Here is a 15,335-nt window from a genome sequence, read left to right as displayed (position 1 = left end):
ACAGACTTACTCTTGCAGGTGAGGAAATGCAGATTTGAGGAGATTAGCCACATACTCCTGAATAAACATTTGGTTGTTCACTGGATTTCCAGGGTTTAAAGGAGTACTTATTTTTCCTTCTTCTACCAGGTTGAACATGTACGCAAGGATTGACGCATGCATTGTCAAACCTGCACAGATCAAAGCCAGACACACGCAGTTGTTATTCAGAACAGGATGTGCTGCATTATTTTGATGTTCAGAGGGATGGTTTGCACCACCTGCCTCACGTGCAGGCACATTCTCACCTGCAGTGTGCGAGGTGTCTGTGACCACGGAGAAGATGTGCTGGAGGATATCACAGAAATACGTCTGATAGAAACTCTGGGCAGCCGTCTCTTCCTGTGCAACATTCTGGAGTAGGGTGTAAAGGATCTGAAGTCCTGCAAAACAGGCATTAAAACAGTGACCAAGAGAACAATATTCCAGCGGCTGGGAGATTTTGGCCTTTTCCAAAACAACAGGAATATCCCAAGAAATACTGATGGGCAGCAGGATTCCCAGCACGGCACGTGAGGGCTTTGTGAGGCACTGCCTCCCAGACGTGGCATGCCCCTTCAGCTTCATTATACTATCATTAGCATATCATTAGCATAAAGAGCCAATCACACCATTGGATGATCAAAACCCAGACAAGTGTTGGCTATTTAAACATGGAAAGCTGTTTTAATGTTTAGACTTAAACATTAACTAATTACTTTACTTGGTGAAACGCAACTGCAAAACATTCTTTCTCCCCATGCCTAAATGGCTAAAAGAATCCCTGGTGTCACAATTTTTTGTGGCACCATTTTAAGCTGCTGCATCTGTTCAGCCGTTTCAGAAGAGCGCCAATGGTCATGTGGCAAAACAAGCAAGTAGAAACTGTAATACTGCTCTCTTCCAGCTACGGGAATGAAACAACCAAACATCTCAGCCCATCCATGGATCTCTGGCTGACACCTTGGAGCTGAGACAGAGGAATTCTACCCTTGTGCAAAAGCAGAATCGTGTGAACAATACGGTAAGTTTGATTAAGGAAGAAGAAGAAAAAGAAGAGCACTCTACCAGAAAATCTCTGATCTGTATTAAACACTTCCATTTACCTGTATCTGCAACATTTCTCATTGTGTGTTTGAAAGCCCAAATAATAGAATCCAGGACAAGTTTGAACTGTGCAGGTGGAATGGCCAGGAAGGCTGGGAAGCAATGAGAATTTACAGCCTGGAGTAGCAAGAAGAAGTTTGTTCTATGTTCAGGATATTCTTCAAAGTCCTACAAGAGAAAGGGGGAAAAAATCCAAGTCTCCTGAAGTTCCATCATAACATCTTCAAACAGAGCATAATTAAATATAGCATCATTAAACAGAGCAAGTCAGTGTGTACTGCACACTTAGTGAAGAAATACTTGACTGAGCAGTAAATGTGCTCTTACATTTAAAATATTTATCAATTTTAGCAGTTAGTCCTACACTGACATTTGGCTTCTGCTTGCAGAAGTGTAACACTCCAAGGCCCCAGAAAAATTACTAATGGTTTAAATCAAGAGCTAACCAGAGAAAGAAATTTAAGACAACCAGACAGCCCAACTATAAAGCGAGCACATTCATTTGAGCAGAAATTTTGTCAAGTGCCACAAATGCGCTCTGTGACTGGGGGGAAAAGCCCCAAATGTTGCACTGATGTTCAGAGGGAGATGTCTCATCTCAGGTTTTATATTTAAATACCTTGTTGATCATGTTTAATGTGCACTCAAAAACAGCATCGAAGATCTGAGGTATTTCAGCAGTGATGTGTACCCCCAGCTTGTTGACAATGATAGCCATGGTACTGAGCACCTCGGGCTCCCGAGCGGCCGGGACATTCCGCTGGTAGTCGATGAGAACTGCATCCAACAACGGAGGAACAAAGTTTTCAGCTACCTGGTTGGAAGAGTTAAGCCAGGTTATAGCAGTGCAGCTACTGAGCAAAGTCTCCAGCATAGTTTGTACCAAGCTCCTCCTTCAGTTACAGGTGACACTTTTCCTAAAGAGGTTGAAGTTCCCATCCTCTGTCTCCATCTTTAATCTCCTTGACTCCCTTTAAGATTACTCTCAGCTAAAATTAACTGAAGTATCTCCAACATTGCTCAAGCTTACCTCTTACAATTCCACTTCCTCCATTATATTTTACACATCTCCTGAAGCAAGTTCCTGTGACCAACAACTGAACACAAAACAGAGTTCTCCCCAATACTGCCTTAGGAGTTATTTGTATAAAATGCATCCACTTACCATCTGTGGATCATTGGATCTGCTCACCCAGCCAGAAATTAATTTTAAAGTTTCCCTTTTTACAGTCCTCATACTTCTAATCAAGGGCTGCTTTGTTACCATTTCACCTGGAAAATTTTAAAGCTTCAGTTAATTGTGTGAGGTGTGAAAAACAACAACAACGAACCCACCCCAATTAACTTGATATTAACGAAACAGAGAATACTTAATTTTTATATCTGAATGGCGAAGACTATTAAAGACTTCCTTTGTCGTTAATAGCTGACAGCTGTAAAAATATTCTCTGAGGCAACTGCAATCACAGCAATTGCTGCTTGAGGAGTTCACCAGGCCCACAAGCCCCAGCAACTGCTTCCTAAACTTCACTGTGTCTGGCAAGGATGAATTCTGGCCATTAGATCAGCTGACTGAAAAGTTATTGATTTCTCTGCCAGTTTTATTCTGAATTCCGAGAAGCTACTTCAAGGTAAACCAGCTGCACAGTTACCAAGATGCATTTAACACTCCAATTTCCAGGTACATCTTGTGCACTGGCCAGGAAACTGGGCACAGCACAGAGTTCAGCACTGACTCATTTTATCTCGTAATGAACTGCTACAGGAGCACATTCTACTGAGATGCCACAGGCCCTAAGTTAGCTGGTAAAAATAAGGGCGGTAATTGAGAATTCCTTCTGTGATTGCAAGCCTGGTTTAGCATGACTTTCAGGCATCTCAACTCATTACATTTCTGTAAGACAGCCTTGTAGCAGCACAGTCTCATCCCAAAACCCTGCTGACATCTTCTGAAGGAATGAATGAGATCCTATTTACAGACAGTCCTTTAATACTCAAAACCAGAGTGAGCTAAAAGAACACAGGCTACACTGCATCTCAGCAAGATGCTTATCAATTCTAAATAAGCATCCCTGGCGTTCTGCATTCTCCTAAACTTTCTCATTTATAGATGTTTCTTTCTCCCTCCAAGGCTGGGAGTTCTTCATTTGACTACAACATCTGTTAAAAGCAGAAGATTTAAGTGAACACTTTCAGTCCTTCTCCACTCTCCCAAACAGTAAAACAAGATTAACCTAACTGGGATGTACTCTGAAACCGAATGGCAGACACTGCTAAACCTCATTTTCAGGAAGATGGAATTTCTTACCATTAGCCTGAATAGCTGCAGAAATATTTTCACTTAGGCACTTGTACACATTCAGCATATCTAAATAAATTCTTCCAAGCTGAATCACAAAGGGGTGGCCAACTGCTTTACACGCTCGTACATTGGTTTTCAGAATGCTACCAAGCTGCTTAACTGTTTCAGGATCCTTTAGAATATCAACATTCTGTGAAAAAAATTAAGAGTTCATCTTCATTAGTCAATACAACCACCCTTTGGCTTTAAATTTAAAGGCTAAGTTTAAACAATTTATTTTATACACTGCCTTTAAAGAACAGATCACTCAAATTTATGGACTTTTTATAGAGATCCTGCAGTTCATTTCATAGTATTTGCCACTACCTCCAACTGAGTCAGGATAAAACTTCATTTTCTTCTGCTTTCTGCAGAATTATTTTTGCTGCAGTGCTATAAAGCTTTACTCTAGTTAGAGAAAGAAGAAAAACTAAGGAGATTAAGAAGTGGAAAACAGATAGAAGGGGTCCAAACAAAATGCAGTATGTTCTTGGTAGAAGTCAGGGTAGGAAAACTAACTCAAACTTGCTTAAGTTTCAGGCCCTCAATTAGATTAACTGCAAATGGATTGTCTCTTGTGAAGTGTAAGACTGTTGTTCTTTAATGTCTAGAGATAAAAGTATTTTCAAAAGACTGAAAGAAACAGAAGATAAAATAAGAAAAGATGTGCTTTAGGAGAATGGAGGGAGAAAAAAGGAATAACAGTGAACAGTAATTTTAGCATTTTAACTTTTCTGTTAAAAAATCCAAATGAAACTCAATATCCAAATGAAAGGGAGGCATCAGAAAAACCTACTGAGATGAATTCTGTACAGTAACAGACTGAACTGTAAATCTGATTTAAACAAGTTTTTCTTATTATCATTTAAGTTCCCTCTCTCCAAACAACACCTTTATTGTCACATCAGTCTCTGCCTTAGCCATGATACAATGAAGAAGTCCAGCCCAATTCTGTGCACATAATGTGAAAAAATACAACCAGGGGAGGGCAAACATTTAGCCGGGCTTTTGACTTGAACACAGGATGCATTAAAATGGAAGAGCTCACCTTTGTTGCCTGCTGAATGATGCTGTCCCACACTTGGTTGGGCAGCAACATGTACTTTTCTATCAGATGCTCCTGCACAGTCTGGTCTGTCTGTGCCCCAATCATGTATCCAACTGCTTCGTAAAATGTGTGCACCTGATAGGAACAGCAACACCACAAACACCCAGGTCAAAAAGGACTAAGCAAAAACTCTGTTTTACCAGACATGTTTAAACTTTGCACTGGCTCTCATTAATCCTGGAAGTATTTTCTCCAGGTGCCAGATCCACTCTGCTTGAAGTTTCATTACATTGGTGCACATGCACACTACTCTCATTTCATTCTTATGAGCCATGTCCTTCCCAGACAGATTTCCCCTTCCTTTTTTGGACTGGATTTTGGACTTGCCCTTTTTGAACTGTTCCTCATTCCCTCCTTCCTAAATACAAGAGCTGTAGGTATACACTGTTACAGTAGGATATTGCTTTTTCCCCAAAGCAGAATCACCAAGTTACATGCAATGTCTTCTTGAAGACATTCCAGACATGAAAATTCCAACTAAATGCACTTTAATTCTCCTTCCAAATATTCCAACTGACATCTCGGCAACACAACTTGATTATGGTATTCTGCCCCTAACAAAAAACTAAAGAATATAATTCAACCATTGCAAAACACCCCTACATTTCAACAGGAAGGAACTGTGCATTAATCTTCAGGAATTATCCACAACCCCGAATCAAACCTACCTGTTGTGGCTGAAGGTCACAGATGATTGTGTTAATATTGTTCAGGATTTCATCAATAAATGGCATGACCTCTCCCACCTGAACCTGGACAAAGTGTCGGCGGCATTTTTGTGCTATTTTTATGAAGGTATCACAAGCCATGTCCTGGACGCCATCGTGGGTTTCTAAACAAAATCAAGGCAGTTACTGCTTTGTAATTTTTTCCCCCTCCATGTTTAGGCATCTTTTTTTAGTAATTAAAACAGCAAATTTTAAAAAGCAGATAATTACCATGCATAAATTCAAAGAGCTTGTTGACTACTGTCTTCAAAAATTTCCAGTGAGCTCTCAGAAACCGTGGGTATTGACCTACTATGTACATTATATTTGATGCAATAATGGCTTTATTGTCCTTTCCTCGCTTTTGTTCACAGAGTCCCAGGAGATCCTACAACACAACAGATTCTCAGTTTCCTCTCAAAGTTTCTCTAGTTCCATTAAAAGCATTTCAAGCAAAACAACCTATAAGCATTTATATTAAAGATGGTTGCCACAATCAAGCTCAAAATCCAAATAAAGAAATAAAAACCCAAACAAGTGTGTTAAGATTGGAGCAATGCAGTAATTTAAGTTTCATCCAAACCCTGATCACTGTGTTTTACACTAAGGAATCTCTATTTTAAATTATAACTAAGGATTCCTGTAGGGGGAGTTCAACAAGCCTTACAGTACTCAAAACTGGCTGAGTAGCTGATAGATAAAAATAAAGACTCCACATCAAATAGAAGAAATTAAACTATATTTTCTGTATGATTTAAAGCTAAATATTCTGCAAGAATCTCTGCATAACTTTTTAAAGTCTGTTACTCTTGTAAAAATATTACCCACATATTAACCAAACTTTGATCAATGAATATATTGATATAGCAAAAGAGCAAAGTGTTTGGCTAGTTACAGTCATGGGTTACTCTGCCACTCTGCTGTATTTTGCAAGCAATCCCTTTCTGTCTCTTCTGCATCCCCAAAGAATACATTTCATCATAAATTAAATTTTACCTGATGAAAAGGCTACTTGGATCAATGCACTGTTCATGGCTAACTTTGCCATCACCCCCAAATTCAGGATGTAAGACTTCCCAAATTCATTATCCACCAAGGCAGCTTTCTAAGATCACAGAGCAGTATTTCTGCAAGCTTGGTTTCTTCAGCACAAACCGAAGTGTGACTAAGATGTTAGTTCTGCCCCACCATACCTTAATTACTGTAACCAGGAACCTCTTTTCATCTTCCTCATGCATGGCACCACTGATGGAGCCGATCGCCCAGCACAGGGTGTTCAGATTCTTCCACGACCACTCAGTTCCATTCACTTGATTGTGAAGCTTTTCAGTCATAATTCGTTCAGTGTCTGCATAATCCAGATGTGTGAGATAAACTGAAAGACAACAATGTGGAATGTTTTAAAGCAGCAGCCTGCATCTCAAATCTGTAAGCAGTTTCATGAAAACCCACTGAAGCTCTCAGGTAAAAGTGTAATGTTTCCTTCCTGAAGTCATGACGGCATGAGGTAATAATTGAGCCAGAAATTTGTTCAAATTATTTTCAAGATGGACAATAAATTTTATTGAGAATTTAAGTTCTATGGGATCTCAGCAAAACATCCCATGTAGCTGATATGAAAAGTCTAAGTCAATGCATGTCACACGTGACACCAAGGCAAATTTTTATCAAAAGGCATCTCTACTGATGGCCTATAGGGAATATGGCACTGGCTGCCTATGGGGGACATTATGCAGTGTGTAAGGCCATGCATTTTCTTCAGCTCTGTCTTTCAGTGTCACCACATTTGCTGGTTGCAATAAGGCACAACTAAAGTGGAGCTGGTGCTCCTGAACAGGTCTAGGTGGAAGATTCAGGTATCACAACTCAGTCACTTGCATCAGCCCCTAATAGGATTAGTGTCTCCAATATAAAACTCTAAATCCCAGCAAGTCAAGAGCAATTTACAGCCAGGTTCAGAAATAGATTTTTACTGTACCACAGAATACAGTTTCCACCACATTCTCCCCTCCCCCCTTTTTTTTTCCTCTCCAAGTGAATCCTATAGGTAATACAACATAAGCAGTAAGAACCTGGCCCGCATTTTCATATAAATAAACTTGTATCTGGCAATACAACTTAGGCTGAGGACATACAGTAATTGTTTCATGAAGCAAAAATTGTTTTCACATTCCACATGCAAATGTATTAAAACAATTAATTTAACCCTGACTAAACCTACATCCCAAGCAGAAAGGTGAGAATAAAAATACCCACTACACACACATACACTGCACCTCACAAGCTTTCCAGCACACACATTCCTAGTGCATCAACATGTTGCTGAACACTCAGTGTTCCCATCTGCATTTGAGAAAATATATTTAATATTGAAGGTCTAATGTCCTGAATATCTGACAACTCTACTCCCTTTGCTCCCTCAAGTTACAATTAGGACTCTTGATATGTTTTCCTGCCTCAAAATACTCATTATCACTGCAATACCTAAGGACAAAAGTAAAGTAGTATATTACCACTCCATCAGGTTGTAAAACACTGCATGCCTCAAACAGGAAACTTCAGAGCAGCCACTGCCTCCTCCCTTTCCAGTTTGTGTAGTACTTGCTGATAACCATTTCACCCACACAATAATTCAGATCCTAAGATAGCATACTGTAACACTCTGATGCAGCTGCACAGACCCACAGCACACAAACTGCAGCCAGTTCACTTACCCAACGTTTCTCTCATATTTTTATACAAGTTTATGGAATCCGTATCCTTCATGAATTCCCGAACTACCTCCCCTTGATCATTTTCCACAACCAGGACTTCTTCAGGCTTGGCCATGCGGCTGACCATGAGCAATCGAACCTGGGGGAAGTTAAAACTCCATCAAGCTGCACCACCAACGCTCTCCCAGCTGCACAAGTGTCTCCAGAGCATTCAGCTCAGGCAGCCTCAACCACGGAAAGGTTAAATCCAGCTATACAGAAATGTCAACTAACAAGCCATTAAGGATAGAGCCTGCTGACTTCTCTCCCTCCAATAAACAAAAACCCCAAACCTATGTAGTATTTATACTTTCCAGAGCTTCAAAATGCTTCTGTCATATTAGGGGTCTTTTAAGGACCACTTTTCCCAAACACAAGGGGCTTCCACCAACTCTAACACTCCAGCCTTCCAGTTTACAGAAACTGCTTAATACAGATTTATTTTAAAATTAAGTATTTTAAAGCTGAAAGGGAACATTGATGCTATTACATACTGGTATCATCCTAAAGTATTTTCACAATGATTATCTAACTAGAGTTTAATCAACTATCAATTGCTTTAAGGTAAGTTTTCTTATGTCACTCCTTACATGAAGCAAAAGCTCGAATTCACAAACAGAATCTGAATCTTTACCAGTGCCTTGACTTGAACATGGATTACCTTGGACAAAACAGGCAAATAAAGCTGTCTCCTCGGAGGAACATCGAAGTGTTGACTCCCCGAAAGCAGTGGAGAAGCCGACGTTGAGAATGGACTTTCCCTATAGAGCTCAGCAGCTAAATGGTTCCAATACTCCAGACAAATCTTGAAAATTTCAGTTTCTTCAACTTCTGATACCAGCAACATGTAATGAAGAGCCTGGAAAACAGTGGTTTCCACACCCAGTTACTGAGTATATCTCACATCAAGCCACATAGCTTCAAGTTCAGTTATCCAAATCCTGACAAAATGCCAAATTAATGTAAGAGTTTAGAACAAGAGGCATTAACATTGCAATGACATTACTTGCAAGTCAGAGTTGTGACTGGCAGAGCAACTCAAAACCAAGGACTCCTGTCACTTATTGTTATTTCCAAAGTGTGTTTGTATTCTTAAATCTGAAATAGCCTACAGACATCTTAGAAATGCCATCACCAAACCAGCCTGTTTGTAAATTATCAAACCCACAGCCTCTAGAGCCTCTGCAAGGCATTTTCAGAACCTCAAAAAAGCCTCACCAGCTGGTGTCAGTGATTGCTATTCTCAAGGCTATTGCTGCTACTTTGTTCTGGATCCTTTGACCCTGGAATGCTGCTCCTTTGCTTTCAGAGAAGTCATCTACCAGAACATTTTCAACTTCTTTCCTGACAGAACAGCCAGAGCAGGCTGAGCAGGGAAAGCCACTGATGCAATTCTGACAAGCTCAGATACCAACCAGAGAAATTAAAACTTCACAGACAAACCTTTTTTGCCTAAGCTTATTATGCAGCCCCTGGTAAAAGATATCAAAGCAATTGCCCATTAGTGAACAAACAGAATGAAATTATAAAATATGAGGATATTTTCATAGCTTAAGCAATCCAACAACTTAGAGGATTCTGAAAGGTAAAGACCTGATTTGGGATCTCCACCTTCAGTGTCAAAAGAAGGACTCAGGACAGCCATACATTAATCTTTACACACCAGTTTATCTTGGTTATTAAAATAACTCATGTAGAGTCCTCTGCTACTCTACAGAGATCCAGTGAATCCATGGAAGAATTTCAGGAGACCTGCTACATGCCATGTGCAGGAACTAACAGGTTAGAATGACACACATCTTTCTAATGTAAACCCATACTTAGGTTCTGTTACACCAGAGCTTACAGAAGTTGAATTTGCAACCATTTTAGGCAGGCATAAGAACTTAGTTAAACATTTCACCATTCTGGACAAGAGTGAAAGTCTTCAGAATCCAGTTTTGTAAAAGTCTGTTTTACACAGGTCTTCCTAGCACAGCTTCAGTTTGAGTAGAAACTTGAGCCTTGAGCTGTGCACCCCTGATTCCCAGTTATTTTAAAAGGTTACTACTTGCAAATTCAGGAAATTATCTATAACTGTTACCAGCTGCTCTATGTAAAATAAAAAAGTGACACTCCTTTGAGTCCATTTTCTAAATGAGCTACACAATTTGATATTTGCAGCCAATTTTATTAATATGTTTTATGGGTGTTTTTTTTTTGTAGAGGGCTACCTCCATTAATGAAGATATTGAGAACGCTGGCTGGAACATACTGGAATTCAGATGGGCACACTGGATTACAGCTAATCAACCTGCAAAATGTACTTTCCCCTCCCAGTATACCTGATTTCCAGGTTTAAAAATTGGGGTGGTGTTTTTCTCCCTGTCTCAGGGCAGTTCCTCAGCCTACAACCCCCAAACCCACACAGGGCTTGATTCTGCAAACAGAAAATGGTGCTTCAAGGGGATATGGAGCAACTTCCATTCCCTTGGAGTGGAGCAGTAGTAAAAAAGTCACCACAGAACAGTTCAATCCCCACAAAAGGGTTATTCACAATTGAAACACAACTGAAAACCCTAATCTTGTGATCTACCCCCACTACAGCATGAAGCAGTACCCTCAGTGCTCCAGCCTTCCCAACCCCTCACTCTTATCTGAATCTCCAATTTTTGCCACAATCCCAGTGGTTTCACTGTCACAGTCACTTGCTAGAGCTCTTCCACTAGCACACCTAATCTTCATTACCTAGGAAGTCTCATCCTTGAGGATTATTTAAAGCTTTTCAGTTGGGAAATGGAAAATTAGGCAAGAAGCTACACTGAGAGGGAGGAACTGGCCTACAGCATGAGCTGGACCCTAGAGAGCAGCTCTGGATGCTCAGTGAAAATACAGACTGAGGAGGTTGTAACAACACCCCTTCTCCATGCTACAGTTAAGCAGAAACACGTAAATCCGTGGAAGAATATATTCATTTACTTTGAAGCACTATTTGAAACTTCTATGGAGGAACACGTAAGAAAAGGGTGAGACAGTTTTCAGACATTGTACTGGTAAGGGATGATTGAAAACAGAATGCCTTTGAAGCATACTAGGAAACAAACCTTTTGAGGGGGTGTTGTATTCTTCTTTTTCTCTTACCCACTTTAAGTACAATGATCTAGAAATTCCATTAATATCACATCCTTTGAGCACAAGAACACACCTGCTACATTTCCAAACCAGAGAAACCAAGCTACTTACCTCCATTAGTGTTTCCCTCAGATTTAACCTTTTTTCTATGAGTAGACCATGCTCCTTGAGGAACGTGCAGAGGAACAAACTGAGATTCTGAATGAAGTTCTGTTCATCATCTTTTCCATTTGAGTACGCCAGTCGGATATTGGTATTTAAAGGAAGCATCTAACAAAAAGAAATCATCAAGAATTTCCCTTTCTATACAGAACAACTACATTATTATTAACAAGCATGTTGCTGTTTGTTTTTTAAGAGGAACCTTCGAGATGGACCAACATTGCCAAGAGAGGAAAAGACTTCAAAAAACCCCTTCGCCCATCCAGTTATGATATAAATACACTGAGGAAAGGACTCATGTAGCTGAATCTGAACTGCTCAGATGGGAATCATCAAATTATATAAATTTGATGTATGGCTTTTAATGAGAAATATTTCTATCTCTTCCAAAAATTAAAGAGAAACTTGCAGAAGGTAGGTCAGTATAGGTCTTGAGACACTTAGTTCTCATTTCCCTGCGAGACAACCCAAGTACTCAAAATATCTCTTAAATTAATCAAATTAATAGAGCAGAAATACAGCTGCAATCAAGTTCAGAAAAACACACTTGGCATCTTCTGATCAAGCCACAAATACCACCAAAGAACAATACTTTTCCCATCAAAAGCTCTATAATGAACATGAACCTGTCAACTTTCTACAGAAATGGATTTTGTGATATGAAATTCAAAGGGAGATTTCTGAAAAACATTTACCTGTTTTAACTGCATCATGGTCAGTGTAAAAAGTGTTACAAACTGCTCTTCATACTGGCTTACACTGACACCTGCAATCTCTGTGAGGCACTTCAAAGAGACATTTCGAAACATGGGAACATTTAAGAACTGTTGAGGGAAGGAAAAAAAATAAAGAGCATTACAGAAGTGTTGTAGAGCTTTTCTGCAACTGGTATTTAAATTTAAGAGCTATCTTTTTTTTTTTTTTTTTTTTTTTTGCAAGAATACCTTGTATATTAGTGTGCTGATTAACTTGGTCTCAAATATATATCCCAGAGGAATCCAGTTCAGAAATCGTAGCAATGTTTCCAAAGTTGCATGGACTAAGGGAGCATTTTGGGAGTTTTCCTGTAAATGACCATTTAGAGTTTATGTCATTGTGACACTGTTAGGCACAAAGTGGGGGAATTTTGAAAACATCATTAAAGAAATGTGACTTACCATCACAAACTGACACAGCTGAAATATCTGAGAGAATTCATTGCACATGCTGTTAAAAAAAAAAATAAAAAATTGAAAACTAAGCATTTCCACATTCCATAAATCAAAATATCTGTGCACACAGGACAGGTCCTTAAGACCTACGCCCGTGGAGGCATTCAAAAGCCACCTGGCTTATCCCCATTTTCATGATAATAATGCATATTTGAAGTAGCTCAAAGCCTGTGCCTGCAAATTCTAAGGAAAGAAGCAAATACAATCAATCAGCACTGAATGCTGTGTTAAAAGCACAGGAACCATCAGTCAACAGATACTACTTGCAGCAAGGTACAAATCCCTGTGTGTACAAAATGAAGTTAGGGATCCCCTAGGAGTACTGCTTCAAAGAAAAATCAGTAACCCTCCTGGGCTCACAAATGGAATTACACAGCTGTAGGTGTTCACACAAAAGCTCCAAGTGAGACCAACTATTTAGTAGCAAGCACAAAATCTTACTCTGTTCATTAAGATTTAAACAGATATACTTGCCTGTCTTTCAAATGCTTAGCTTTTACTTGAGTGATCTGGCCACTGGAAAAATCAAAGACTTCCTCACTCAGCAGTTTCAGGATCACCATGTTGTTCTGGCAGAGGCTCTCACTTGTCCTGCTCGCCCCCACAATATCGCTGATAAACGTCGGCCAGTGCTTCGGCCACTCCTGTTTCAGGATCTGCAAAGGGAAGCAGCCACACGTGAGACACGCAGCGAAGGCAGAGATGTGTAAGGTTCAAAATGTTATCAACTCCAGCTTACCTGAACAAGAATCATATTCAGTTTCCCAATATACACTTTCTCTTTCTGGAAAGGGGAAGAGAAGAGTCAGGTTTTGCACAACACTCTCCTCCCTCATCCCCCCTGAGAATGCTTCACTTACTTCTACACACGTTGGGTCAGATGAGGTCTTGATAATTAGGCCAACAACGTATTTTTTAATACCTGCAGAAGAGGTAGGGATTTATTTTCAGCTATGCCAGATATCACAGATGTAGCAACAAGTATTTCAGAATTCAGATTCTTCATGTTTTTAAACCAGAAACACCTCTAACAGGCCAGATAAGCATGCGTCACTGAGCATCCTTCTTGTGTGCTACATGGGAAAAATACACCTTTACCAATCCTGACGGGATATTTCAGTGGGACAAAATGGCTTTACACCTAAACTATTTCAATAAAGCAAAAGACTAAGGATTAGAATGTCCTTGAAGTAATTTGTACCAGATGAAAGTGGACTCCAAGAATAAAGAGAACTTCCTAAGTGTGACTGCAGTTTTAATGCCAGGTTTGCTGAAGTGCATGGAAAGCTCTGACACATGACCTGCACTGCATGCAGAAGTTCACAGATACTCCAGTCTACTTGGGTGATCCATTTTCAACACAGGAATTCTCATGCACAGCATTTCAAAGTCAAAGACTATGCAAGAGCTTAGTAAAGCTTTCCCTGCGAGATCTCACAAGAACAGAACTCAAATACAGCACAATTTGAGTGCGAACCACTGGGCTTTTATAGCACATATGGATGGTCTAAGTCCACAATCTCAGTAAATTCTGCTTTTTGCATTTCCTTTTTCCTTACATTGGCAATTGGCCAACCAGGGACACACAGTGTGTTAAAACCATTCATTTTGTTGTGTTTCTCCTACAAATGTTTTAAAATTATTTTAGAGTTTTTAGTTCCACCATAAAACCAGAAAAACCCCAACCACTGTTGGAAGCTACAATGCCTAAAGTTTCATTTTGCCACCTAACCCTCAGCTCACTCCTAACTACTAAATCCATGGAAGTCATGACTTTCCCAGTGACAGTAAGTTCTGCATAAGAACACCCAACTCCCAGGAAAAGGCACACACAGAGGGCCTGGAGTCATGACCCAAGTGAACATTCCAGGAGCTCAGCTCTGACACTGCACTCCAAACCAGGCAAGTGTTTTCTTGTTGTAAGGAAGTTTGAGAATTGGTGGATGCTTTGCTATTCAAATTCATGAACCCAAAAATCTTGTTTCAATCATTTCTTCAACAAGACAAGTCAGCTGACTCACTCAGACAACATGCATATGTTGAAGACTTCAGGACTTGTCACTTTAAGGAGAAGAATGTCTTCTGTTGAAGACATAATCCACAGCCTCTGTTCCAAGTTTTAAAACTTGTCTAAGGATTGACCAAATTCATGTTTGGTTTGGTTTTTTTTTCCTCATTTCAGGCTTAAGCAAGAGGATTAAAAGGGACAATTTATTAATTGCATCCTCGTGAAATCTGGAAAAACTAGATCCAGACCTTGAGCCATTAGATACATACTAGACAGGAGCTGTTCTACAGGTAGTTCCAATTGCAAGTGGAACTATTCATCATTGTCAACTGGGATCAATCCCCATCGCTCCAGGAGAAGGTCATTATTAAAGTATCGCTGTCGGGCACTGGGTAAGAGTTATTACCAAGCACTGGTCTGACATCATAGGCCTGGTCTGATGTTTTAAACCTAAAACACACTGTTTGGTGAAGCACTAAAGTAATTTACAAATGAGATATGAAAGCCCCCCCAAATAGCATGGAAATGGGTTTGCAGTGTCAGAAACCAAACTATTCTAACCATCTGCCAAACCACTAAGGGAAGCCTACTGTTGCAATTCTTTGCATTTCAAAAAGGAATTTAAAAGTTAATATTGCTCTAAAGAGTTCCAACTGCAAATCCATGATATTTTCCATCTTGCTGCATCAATGGCATTCAGTAACAACTTGAATATTGTGCTGCCATCGATCCGGCCCTGCGACCTGCAGAGGAGAACAGCTGCTCTGCTCCACAGTTTCTCCATTAAAAAAATTAAAATAAAAGTAAAA

At 39.8% G+C, this 15,335-nt stretch overlaps 1 protein-coding gene across 12 annotated transcripts in view; it reads right to left on the bottom strand.

The window, feature by feature from the left end:
- XPO1 (exportin 1) overlaps window positions 1-15,335 on the bottom strand; it is a 34,861-nt gene that overhangs the window by 1,900 nt on the left and 17,626 nt on the right. For all 12 annotated transcript variants that reach the window (XM_086874178.1, XM_086874172.1, XM_086874187.1 and 9 more), the window contains 19 exons: window positions 13,379-13,440; window positions 13,258-13,302; window positions 12,993-13,174; window positions 12,465-12,513; window positions 12,252-12,371; window positions 12,003-12,131; window positions 11,257-11,415; window positions 8,696-8,893; window positions 7,996-8,134; window positions 6,475-6,656; window positions 5,513-5,669; window positions 5,243-5,406; window positions 4,515-4,649; window positions 3,434-3,617; window positions 2,291-2,397; window positions 1,745-1,939; window positions 1,125-1,293; window positions 288-422; window positions 11-170 (listed from right to left, as the gene is read on the bottom strand). In XM_086874178.1, coding sequence (XP_086730304.1) covers window positions 11-170; window positions 288-422; window positions 1,125-1,293; window positions 1,745-1,939; window positions 2,291-2,397; window positions 3,434-3,617; window positions 4,515-4,649; window positions 5,243-5,406; window positions 5,513-5,669; window positions 6,475-6,656; window positions 7,996-8,134; window positions 8,696-8,893; window positions 11,257-11,415; window positions 12,003-12,131; window positions 12,252-12,371; window positions 12,465-12,513; window positions 12,993-13,174; window positions 13,258-13,302; window positions 13,379-13,440 — 2,671 coding nt within the window. The remainder of the gene's footprint in view (window positions 1-10; window positions 171-287; window positions 423-1,124; window positions 1,294-1,744; window positions 1,940-2,290; window positions 2,398-3,433; window positions 3,618-4,514; window positions 4,650-5,242; window positions 5,407-5,512; window positions 5,670-6,474; window positions 6,657-7,995; window positions 8,135-8,695; window positions 8,894-11,256; window positions 11,416-12,002; window positions 12,132-12,251; window positions 12,372-12,464; window positions 12,514-12,992; window positions 13,175-13,257; window positions 13,303-13,378; window positions 13,441-15,335) is intronic.

Source organism: Cyanistes caeruleus, chromosome 2 (assembly GCF_971803275.1).
Source record: "Cyanistes caeruleus chromosome 2, bCyaCae1.hap1.1, whole genome shotgun sequence".
NCBI lineage: Eukaryota > Metazoa > Chordata > Aves > Passeriformes > Paridae > Cyanistes > Cyanistes caeruleus.
Note: the sequence above shows the minus strand (reverse complement) of the source record. Positions and strands in the feature narration are given on the sequence as shown.